The 11,175-nt window shown below is 64.3% G+C and overlaps 1 protein-coding gene across 1 annotated transcript; it reads right to left on the reverse strand.

The window, feature by feature from the left end:
* Positions 1–1,046: 1,046 nt before the first annotated feature.
* On the reverse strand, positions 1,047–10,112 carry FSCN1 (fascin actin-bundling protein 1). Its single transcript, XM_069485866.1, has 5 exons — positions 9,204–10,112; positions 3,136–3,292; positions 2,934–3,055; positions 2,490–2,657; positions 1,047–2,000 (listed from the first exon to the last, which is right to left on the reverse strand). Exons 1-5 carry the CDS (start codon positions 10,033–10,035, stop codon positions 1,798–1,800), a joined length of 1,482 nt encoding a protein of 493 aa, XP_069341967.1. The 5' UTR covers positions 10,036–10,112; the 3' UTR covers positions 1,047–1,797.
* Between the last annotated feature and the right edge of the window lie 1,063 nt (positions 10,113–11,175).

Genomic DNA, 11,175 nt, shown 5'->3' on the forward strand with positions numbered 1-11,175 from the left:
AGGCCCGCCACCCCAAGTCCCTGCAGGGCGGGCTCAGGATCCAGGTTGCCCCTGGCTGTGACTCTGGGGAAGTCTGGAAACTTCCGCAGCTTCCCGACTCTGCCAGATGGAGACAGGTCTCCCTCCCTCCCGGAGCTGGGCCTGCAGGTCTGGGTTGGGATGTAGGCACCAGCCCAGGTCCCTAACTTAGCCCATGCAGCTGACTCGCAGCTGACTCCTTCCAGCGCCTGTACCCCTCAGGGGCCCCAGCCTGCTGTTTGGACGGGCACTCCAGACATTCACAGGCCCCTTGGGGTACGGGAAGGGGCGGCCCCCCCCCCCACCAAGTCCCCAAGTCCAGGAACACCTGTCAACTGGAGGATGAAATTTGGTCTCCTGGTTTGAGTGTTCCAGTCTGTCTGCAGTGCCCAGGGCCACCCCATGTGCACCCCTACCCCAGGCCTCAGGTATGGTGGAGGGGCCTGCAGGGGAGCCCCAGATTCTTGCCCTTCCTGCCCTAGAGCACCTTCTGTTTATGTGCCGCCACTGGGGGCTCTGGGCAAGAGTGCAGAGACTACCCACTGGAACCGCACCCTGGCCCTCTGGACTCCTCCACCACCAAGCTGGGAGCGAGGGCACACACCTGTCCCACCAGCCCTCCCCCCACCTCCACCCCCAGACACACACAGGCCAGCTGGGGGCTGCGGACTCGCATCATTTTATTTTGCTCTTTCCAGTTTGAAGCTACTATCATGGGCGTTTAGAGTTAGTTATACAAATGACACTTACAAAAAATAAAAGACCAAGACACCCAGAGTGAGATGCATGGTGGTACAGGGAGCTGGTGGGATTGGGGACTGGGTGTGGCTCACCCCAGGGCTCCCAGCCGAGGGCGGTGCCTGGCTTCATCCCACCGGCCCAGGAGACTGAGGGTCCAAGCTCCAGGGGACCCAGGTAGACGTGCAGCACCAGTCACAGCAGGGGCTCTGGCTGAGGCAGTGAGGGGGGCCTGGGGCTGGGGGTGGGAGGGAGACGACCAGCCATGCCCAGGACGGAGGGGGCTGAGACAAGCCCCTGGGGAGGTGGGGTGCAGGTCTGGACCCCCCAAGACCACTCAGCACTACAGCCAGGCTTGCCTGGGGCACCTCCAGCAATAACATTTCATTAAAAAAAAAACACTGATTTGGTCATTCTCTGCTTCCAGTCAGGCCAGGGTGAAAGGAAAGAGACAGAAGCAGGGTGGCCCCCACCCCCCACCCCGATGGAATGTGCAGTGGGCAGACCTTGTGGCCACCAACCTAGCCGCTCTGGGCCCCCACACTGGGTGAGGGGCGGCCCTCCAGCCACGACCCAGAAAGCACAGGTGGGCGAGTCCCAGCCCACCCAGGGCCCCTCCTCATGCAGTGCAGGGAGGGGGCACCAGGGAGGGCCCCAGGGGCTGGGGACAGGGCCTCAGGAAGGGACAGGAGATTCCAGTTACACGCCCCACCTCCAGTGGGGGCTCGGGAGGCCTCCCAGCCCCCCAGTTCTCCTCAGCCACTTCCTGGGAAATAAGGCTCAGAGCCGTCTGAGGTCAGAAGAAAGAGGTGCCAGCGTCGCCCACGGCAGGGGAGAGGGCAGAGGGGTCTGAAGTCCCTCCAGGGAACAGGCCGGAGCTGCTGGCCCACAGGGAGTGGGGCACCCGGGTGTGGGGGGAGGAGGGGTCCACAAGGGGCATCAGGTCGGGGCACCGTTTCTCTGGGGTTTCCAGTTTGAAAGGCAAGGGGCTCGCCTCTGCCTCCGGCCCACCCAGGGAAGCGCGAGCAGGACGGGCGGGCACTAGTACTCCCAGAGGGAGGCGGGGTCGATGGTCTCCGCCGAGGCCTTCAGGACACCCGCGTGGTCCCCCTTCAGGTAGCGCCCGCCCACCTTGATGGCCACCTTGTTGTAGTCACAGAACTCAAAGAAGAAGTCCACGGGGGTGTCGCTGCTGCTGGTGACCGCCGCGTCGCTGCCCACCATCCAGTACTTGCCCGTGGAGTCTGGGGCGGTGGGGAGCCCGTCAAAAGCTGTGCCCCGTGCCAGCCTCCCCACTTCACCCCACACAGGTCCCTTCCACGCCCGGCTCCAGACCGGTGGTGGGGTCCCTGTGTCCCCCATGCCCTCCTGCCCACATGAACGGGGCTCTAAAAAGCATTCTGCATCCAAATCAGCACCTCTGATCACCGGGGTCCTCCCCTGGGGGGTTCTGGTCCCATAGCAGAGGTGTGTCCTCCCCCACCCTTCTCTATCTCTGTCCCCTCCCCCAGACAAGAGGGGAAGGGGCTGCTCCCAGCCCAGAGCCTTTGGTGGCCATAGGACACCTGTTCCCTTGAAGCCTGGAATGGCCCTGAGCCAAGCCACAGGGTGACCAGGCTGAGCCCCAAAGCCAGGGCCAGGCAGGGGGTGAGGGGGCTCCCACAGCCCTGACACCAGCCCCTCAGCCAACGGGGGGGGGTCCCTGCCCAGCAACGCCCCTCAGGAGAACTTGCCTTTGATGTTATAGGCACCGTCGTTGAACTCGAGCTGGAAGACGTCGTAGTTAGAGCGGTTGGCGTCCAGGGTGCCCGTGACCTTGCGGCAGCCAATGAAGCCGTGCTCCCCGCGGAACACAATGATGGGGCGGTTGATCAGCTTCATGAGGAAGAGCTCCGAGTCCCCTGTCCCAGAAGGAGGGGAGGACAGTGAGCCTCCTGGCAGGGGGTGGGGTGAGGGCCAGGGTGTCCAAGCTGTGGCTCAGAGAAGGCCAGCCAGGACCTGGGGTCACACAGCAGTCAGCCCTGGGATAAAATGGGCAGGACCAGTTCGGGGGGCTCTCCAGCAGACACATGGGCCTCAGGTGGGGCCGGCAAGTGACCATGGTATGGCCAGCCGGCCAGGGTTCGAGGGCAACACCAAGGAAGCAAAGGCTTGGGGGTGCGCCCGCAGGCGGCTACCTGCTGTCTCCACCGAGGCGGCCAGCTGCCCGTTCTTCTTTGCAGTCACAAACTTGCCATTGGACGCTCGCAGCGTGATGCGCCGATCGCGCCACTCGATGTCAAAGTAGCAGCTGGCATTCCTGAAGGTGGTGGGATAGGGTCAGGCAGGGGGCCGGCCCGGGAGAGCAAGGGGGTGACAGGCGGGTGGCAGGGCACTCACTTGGTGGACGCGGTGGACTGCACGCCCCCAGTGGTGGTCAGCGTCCAGTACTTGCCCGTGTGGGTGCGGAAGGCACACTTTTTGGTGTCGCGGTCAATCTCCAGTTGGAAAGTCTCCTGGTCGGTCTCTTCGTCCTGGTTGGCCGACAGGTCCATACCTGCGGAGAGGAAGCCTCCAGCTGGCCCAGGGCTCCACGTCCCCCCAGTTTTGCTGGCCACAGCCCTGACCTCACCCACCAACACACACACGGGGCTGCCATGGGATGGGAGGGCTGCCGAGACCCCTCCAGCAGGCAGGACCCGGGGACACAGGCAGGGCCGGCCAGGACCAGGCCCAGCTACATCAGCTTTCGCACCACTGTCCCTGATTACAGAAGTTATAGCTTCAAACAAACAGCACCAAAGACGTTCTAGAGCCAATCAGGAGTATCTTAACGAAGCCCGGCATTAGATACCGAGGACCGATTATCGTTAATCACGTGCAGTTATGTAAGAAAACGGCCTCATTTTTTAGAGACACAGATGGAAGTATTTTGGGATGAAATGCCCTGATGTCAGGGATTTGCTTTAAATACGACCAAAAACAGTGTATGTAAGGACAGATGGAGCTAGCACGGCAGAACATCGCAGCTGCGGGGGTCAGTCGTCTGGATGTTCACGACATTCCTCCTGCTTCCGTACATGTGCAAAAGTTAAGAGTATAAAACACAATAGCACGTGTTCCCTTCAGAAAATTTAGAAAAGTCATATAAGCATAAGTGTGACGTCACATATATCCCCACCCCCACCGCCACTGCGCGCCACCCTGCGCCCGTGAACACCTGTCTCGCCTTTTCCTTAAGAAGCCTGCACAGTGCTCTGTGTCTGCACTTGCAAACCGCTTCCTGTACAGCACCTTCAAATGTCTGCACGTCACGAAATAATCCGAAGTGACCACACTGATCCCCGAGGTCAAGACACTAAAGTGGCTGCCAAGGTTCTGCGCCCCCGCGCTGCCCTGAGGTAACTGCCCTTATGATGTCATTTTGCAAACCTCCATTCATTCCTCCAGCTAAAACCTGGACGTGGCTTGGTTCCAACAGAACAAACTCGCATTTCCCAAGTGCCCTGGATTCTGAGGACTGGCCACAGGGACATCTGCCGGGCTCCATGCCGCTGCCTGGCACGTCATTGAAGCAGGGACCCCAGCAGTGGGGAGCAGGCATCACCCCACAGGTTCTTCAAGCACCCCCAGGGGTCTCCAGGGGGCCAGCTCCACCCTAACCTGCCCACGAGTCCCCACATCAGCACCCCAGAGTGGGGACCTTCACCCCACTTCATGAACGGGGCTGAGGGGAGGCATGTCCTTGCCTAGGGTCACAGGGTGAGAAAGTAAGGGGTCCCGCCAGTGACCCTCAGGAGGGGAGGTGGGCAGCCGTCTTGTCACACCCTCCTTCCTTGCACCCACCCTGTCTAAGGATCTGTGGTGGTGGCCTCCATGGGTCACCTACAGCCCTGACCCATCCCCTCTTGGAAGCCCCTGGGCTCCGGCCTCCAGGACTGGCCCCCAACCCCACAGCGGCCACCGCCCACCGCCCAGACCCTGTTGGTGAGTTGGACCCGCCAAGCCCCGGAAGAGGGTGGGGTGAGCGGGGAGGGAGGACAGTGGGGCCGGGGCCTCTCCTCGCCCAGCCAGAGGCACCACAACCCCCACTGGTAGGACGGCCACACCCACGCCACCTGCCCTGCCCGTGCCCAGAGGGCCCGCACGTCCACAGGCAGAGCTGCCACACCCTGCTCCGTGCAAAGCCGCTGTGGGGGCCCGGCCTGCCCTGGCCACAGGGCACCAAGCACCCAGTGTTTGGGGGCGGCTGGTGAAGGGAAGGGAGGGAACAGGCTGGAGGAAAGACCCCTGAGTTCCCCCCAGCAGCAGCAAAGACGGGGCTCCGGGCTCCCCAGACAAAGTGGCAAAGGGGAGGGTGGGCGACAGTGGACAGAGGCCAAATTGGCACAGCCTCGTCCTGGGGCGCACGGGGGCCGTCCCCACGCGCCCTGCAAATACACAGGCCTGGGGACAAGAGGTCGCGCAGCTCCTTCTCCACAAAGGAGACTTCTGACCGCTGAGCTCTGCTAAACTGGGGCCAGCCCTGTGCCATGTGGGGACGCACATCGGCCTTTTCCTCCCAGCAGCTCCATAGATTAACGCCAGCCTCACCTCCAGCCAGGGGCTAGGACGCCAGGTACTCGCCCAGGCCACACCACTGCCGCCATCCGCTCGGGCACTCAGACCCGCCGGTCGGTTGGGTTCAGTCCTCAAACTGGTCAATAAAGAGGCCCAGGCCAGCCAGGGAGGTACCACGGCGGGGCCAGGCACCCTCGGACGAGCGCCCTTGCCTCACTCTGCCTCGGCTTCCCTACCTGCCATAGGGCCTCTCCGCTCTGACGCTGAAAGGACTTCGGGGCCTGGTGCCAAGTAGACACTGGGTCCCCCTACTCCCGTGGGAAGGGGCGGGGGGGAGGGGAGTTGTCCCCCATCCAGCAGGGCCCCTCCTGGCTCCAAGGCCCTGCCTAGGCGGGAAAGGCCCCACTTGGCTTTGGAGTCTCTAATTAGAGCTGTGTTACCATGGAAACAGGGTTTTCTTCAAGATTTTTCTTTTTGCCAACAGCAGCACAGAAAACCTGAGTCACAGGCCCACAGGAGCCCGGAGATGCGGAGGCTCCTCCACTGAGCCCACAGGCACAGCCCCCCACAGAGAGCCCCAGAGAGACTCCTGGGCTCCTGCCTGCCCTCCCCCACCCCGTGGTGGCTTCTCCTGTCCCCAGCTTCCCATCTCCACTCAGGCCTCAGCAGCTCTCAAATTCCCCTGGCATGTTCAAAACAGGCGCCCCTCATCTCATTTAGAGGAGGGAGCCTGGAATCATCTACGCCTTCCTCTCCCCCCCCTCCCATCTTTCCAGTCAGCTCTTACAACTACCTGACCATTTCAAATTCCTCCTCCCTCATTACATAAGGCATTCTCTGGGCTTGGAATGTCCCACCTCTTGGGGAGAACTTTTATACATCCTGCAAAGCCCAATGCGACCAGCCCTTCCTCAGCCAGCTAGGCCCAAGATGGTTGGGAGAGCGCACTTCACTAGCCAGCCTGCAGGCCAGGCCCTAGGCCCAGTGTGGAGCCCCCAGGCGCAAGGAGGCTGGCGGGAGAAGACACTGACAGCTGGGAGACAACACAAGACAAGACAAGATGGGAAATGTGTTGAGTAGTGGCACAGGGTCTGGGCCCGGACAGCGGAGGATCCTGGGGAGCAGGGAGGAGACCCACTCGGGCCATGAGGTGGTGGAAGGACAAAGGAGTGCTCACTCAGCCCAGCCTGGCTGAAAGAACCAGAAGCCAGCCCAAGGGGGCCTGGAGCCCACCATTTACAGATGGGGAAACTGAGGCCAGAGAGCAGGCTGCAGCTTCTTCCAGTGGCACCCCGCCCCCACCAGCCCAGCCTGCACAGGCCTGCAGGGATGATTCACATCCCCCAGCCAGCTAAGCCCCGTCCTCCTCCTTCCTGGCTGGCGTTTCCCAACACATGTGTCGGAAGCACAGACACCGCCTCCTTGCCACGCAGGCCCGGCCAAAATGGCTCCGCAGACACGCCCCCCCCCTCCCACTGCATGCAGACTCATGTTCCTCGGTAGCCCTGGGGGTTGGCTGACATAGGAACAAGATGAGGACCCCAAGATCTGAGGCCACTGGAGCCCCAGCCTCTGCCCCCAAAGCTCCCAGCCCCCAGTTCCATGTCCCTTTAAACTCAAAGAAGAGCCAACACCTTTCCTGGCTCCAGTTTCTGGCTACTCCTGCCCCATCAGCCTGAATCACAACCGTGATGTCTCCAGCAAGCTTTACTAGAGGGGGGAATCTGCCCAGGCTTGCTGCTCCTTCCTGACCCCAGGACCAAGGCCATCTGCTTCTGCCTCATCTGCAACACCAACCCCAACCTTGAAGGCACAAGCATGTCTCTGCACTGATGATGACCTATGACAGGTCCTGCGGCCCTGTTGGCCCTTCCTGTCCCATCTCCCACCCTCACAAGCTTCCTCCCAGCCACGCTGAGCTTCCTGTGCCTTCCTGCCTCAGGGCCTTTGCACAGGCTACACCCTCTGCCTGTAACACTGTTCCACACACCTGATACCTGCTACACCTTCTCTCCATCCAGCTCAAACATCCTTCTCAGAAAGAACCCCTCATCTAATCTGGAAGCCTGAGGTATTTCCTGTACCCCCAGTCCTTTCCTTGATACCTCGTCATGTCCCTGAGGACGTAAGCCATACTCCTCGCTCACCACTCATGCTCAGCATGTCCTGTTAGCAGGGGCTTTACACCTGCTGCACAGGTTCGGGATTCTGTTCTGCCCCGGACGGCATGGGAGAGGGACAGGGAGGCCAAGAGGCATCAGAGTCCAAATAAGACTCGTTCTTCAATCAAACGCACCCAGTTCTGCATGCTGCTTACTTGCTGTCACTTGCTGTGTGACCTAGGGCAGGTGACTTCACTTCTCTGGGCCATAACAGAGCAAACTCAGGCACAAAACAGCCATCACCTCACCCAGGCCTCCACATTCACCCCCCACTACCATGGGGGTCTTTCCCCTTCTGCAGAGCCCACAACCAAGAGGGTGGCCACGGGGGAGGGCTCCTTCCACGGGGAAGGGTGGGAGGGGACTGGTGACTGGCTCCATCCCGCTATCTCCAAGGCCTAGAGTCCAACTTCCCATCCAGGGGCCAAGATCCCCACAGGCCCCGCTGGCGGGGCCCTGGCTGCGACATCAACAGCCTTTTCACACAGGAGTGGCAGAGCCTCCAGAAGGCGGAGAAGCCGCCTAGGGGGAGGGTCTGAGAGAGAGGACTGAACGAGGGGGCTCACTTCTGGCCTGGCACACAGGCCGCGCAAATGGCCGTGCCTGCGGGAGGCCCCGGAGGGGACGGATCGAGTTGCAGTCAATTGTTCCCGGCGAGGGCCCTAGGGATGGGTTCACTCGAGGGAAGGGGCTTCCCGAGGGAGCCAGGCTGGGGTCTCCCGGGTCGCGCTGAGGCCACCCTCGGTCGCCAGCGGAGCGGAGCGCAGCGCACCGACCCGAGACGCGCGCGGCGGGCGCAGGGCGGGGTGCCTGGCGGGCGGCCATCCGCGCCACGCCGTTCCCGGCCACGACACGAGGAGCGAGGCCGCCTCCTGGGGAGCCTCCGGACTCCGCACTGGGGCAAGGCCTGGGGCCGGCACTGGGGGCTCCTCTGCGGAGGGGCCCGAAAAAGCGGATCCCCTCCCCCGCCCCGCCGCATCTGGTTTTCCCATCTGCAGAGACCGAGTAGGACAAAGGGGGTGAGGGAGGACCCAGTCGAGGCGACCCGCCCCCCTCCTCACAAAGGCCGCGGCCTCGAGCGCGGGGCAGACGCGGGAGGAGGGGCTGGGGGGAAGGGTAGACACTCCGGGAGCCCCCCCAGCAGGGCCGACCCCGCCCGGCAGCGGGAGGAGGCGGAGGAAGGCCGGGCGGGCAGGGGGTGGAAGCGCACCCAGCCGCGATCAAAGGCCCCGCTAACCTCCCCAACCCAGCCCGCGAAAGGCGGCCGGTGGGGGGTGGGCGCGCGCCCAGAGCGTGTGACGACCCTCGCCTCCGCCCCAGAGCTAAGGCCCGCCGAGAGGGGGCGAGGGGTGGGAACGAGGAAATGGGCTACGGGCGCCCCCTCTCCAAGAGCTGGGACCGCCCATCCGCGCGCAGCGGGGAAAGCTCAGATTGGGCTGGGGTTCGGAGGGTGGCACCCACAGCTGCGCCTACGCCGGGCCTAGGGAGCCTACGACCCCAGCCCGACTGGGAGGTGTGCATGGGCGCCCGAGGATGGGCAAAGCCCCACCCCTCGCCCCCCACTCCGGGCGGGAGCACACGTCCCGCGGCGGGGCGGGGTGGCCAGTGCGCCCAGCGGGGGCACACCGGGCGCCACTCGGGACAGCAGCGGCGCCGCGGGCGAGAAAGGGCGGGAGGCTGGAGGGCCGCGGGTGGGGTGCGCTTTGTGCATGGATCGGGAGAGGCGGGGTCAGCGTCCCCACTCACCCTGGCGCGTGGACACGTTCCTCTCATTGGCCGCCTGCAGCACGACCTGGGCGCAGCTCTGCTCGAGGGCAAAGAGCTCGTCCTTGCCCACCTTGGTGGCCTTGCCCGCCTTGAGCGTGCCGCTGGGCCCCGACGGCGCCAGGTAACGGCCGTCGCAGTCGCGGAAGGCCACCTTGCCAGAGCGGAACTCCAGCGTGTAGCCGGTGGCGGGCTCGGGGCACGCCACCAGGCGCCCGTCGTGGCGCAGGAAGCGGTGGTCGGCGGTCTGCACGCTGTAGCGCTGGTCCTGGAAGGCGAGCGTGATGAGCGAGTCGACGCCCCAGGGCACGTCGCGGTCCACTGCGATCTCGTCGGCCGGCCGCGCGCTCAGGTGCGCGTAGCGCTTGCGGGTCAGGCTGTAGATGTTGACCTGCGGGTGCATGGCGATGTGCACACTCCATTTCTCGGCCGGCGACACGGTCTGCGCGAAGCACGACAGGCGGTCCTCCGTGCCGCCAAAGTAGCGCCGGTGCGCCTCGGACTGCAGCGACCAGCGGCCGTCGTCATGCGCCACGATGAGGAAGCGGCAGTCGGCGTCGGGCACCTCTCGCTCGCAGGTCACGTTGCCGTCCTTGTCCGCCGCCAGGTAGCGGCCCAGGTGGCTGCGCAGGCACACGGCCGCGCTGCCCGCCTCGTCGGGCGGCTGCTCCAGCGTCCAGATCTGCTTCTTCTTCAGGCTGCTGGCCGACGCGTTCACCTTGAAGCCGAACGCCTCGGCCGTCAGGTACTTGTTGCCGCAGTTGATGAGGCCGAACTGGATCTGCACCGCCTCGGCCGTGCCGTTGGCGGTCATGGTGGCTGCGGGCGAGAGGCCGGCGCGGCCCCGGGCGGTCGGTGGCGGGTCCCCGCGGCGGCGCCCCTGCTCCTTTGTTCAGCGGCCGCGGCCCGCGCTCACCCTCCGCAGCGCTCCACAAAGCCGGCCCGCGGCGCCGGCCGCTTTATAGGCGGGGTGACGTCACGCCGCCAGGCCCCGCCCCGGCCCGGGCTCGGGGGGGAGGGGGCGGGGGCCGAGGGAGCGGGCTGTGCGGCGCTGGGGCCCGAGGGGCGCGGGGGGCGCTTGGCTCTGGCGTCCCCTCTTCTGCTCGCTCGGCCTCTGCGGTCGCCCCAGTGCCATCGCCCCACCCCGCAGCGCCGCCGCCTGCGGACTCGCCCCCAGCTCCCGATGCCAAACGCCCACCCCTCGGACGCCCCCCATCCCAGCCTAGCGGAGAGGAAGGACAAGCCAGGCCTGGGGTTAGGATGGAGACACAGGGACCACAGTGCAGATCCGTGCTGGGCGAGGCGGGGTCGGGGCCTTCGGAGGCGCCGGCCTTAGAGCAGAGCCTTGAAGGCACCGAGAGGCAGACAGGTAGGAGAGGCTGGGAGGGCCTGGTGGGGACCGGGTCAGGCCGGGAGCTGGGGCGGGGCCTGCGGACCTCAACCACCAGCTCAGAGAGTCTCTGAGGCCTTGCAGCCTAGCCGTCCAGCGCAGGGCCCCAGACCCCTCCCTGTGGCCCAGGCACCGGCCTGGATGGCCCAAATGGGTTTCAGTGGTGGTGGCCGAGTTAGTGGCCAACGTTCCCATTCTGGTGATGCATAGGCAGGAGTTCTGGTTCCACAAGGCAGCGGGCCGGCAGGGCAGGAAGTACTGTTCTCTGTTTAGGAGGCTCTTCGGAGAGGTGGGACAACTCTGTCCCAGCCCAGCCCTGGGGGTCAGAGCCCAGGTGGCTAGTTCTAAGGCCAGTGTGCCTTCCACACCCCCCACCCCCAGCCAAAGCCCCAATTTCATGGAACTCTGAGCTGGGCACACAGGAGGGGCATGGCTCTGGTGACAGCCCCCCATCCTCAGGACCCCTGGTCTCCATCCTTCTCCCTCAAAGGGGACATTCCCTACCGACACCACCTCCCACCTCTCACTCACCCACCCACCCCATCTAGGAACACTTCCCTTTTT

Source organism: Eulemur rufifrons, chromosome 14 (genome assembly GCF_041146395.1).
Source record: "Eulemur rufifrons isolate Redbay chromosome 14, OSU_ERuf_1, whole genome shotgun sequence".
NCBI lineage: Eukaryota > Metazoa > Chordata > Mammalia > Primates > Lemuridae > Eulemur > Eulemur rufifrons.

What these genes read in the sequence shown, in the direction of transcription:
- FSCN1 (XM_069485866.1), bottom strand. Translation starts at nt 10,035, where the DNA reads ATGACCGCCAACGGCACGGCCGAGGCGGTGCAGATCCAGTTCGGCCTC. An exon ending in CAGTCCACCGCGTCCACCAA is followed by an intron (nt 3,056 to 3,135) that starts GTGAGTGCCCTG and finishes CACCACCTTCAG; the next exon opens with GAATGCCAGCTGCTACTTTG. An exon ending in CGGTGCCTATAACATCAAAG is followed by an intron (nt 2,001 to 2,489) that starts GCAAGTTCTCCT and finishes CCACCGCCCCAG; the next exon opens with ACTCCACGGGCAAGTACTGG.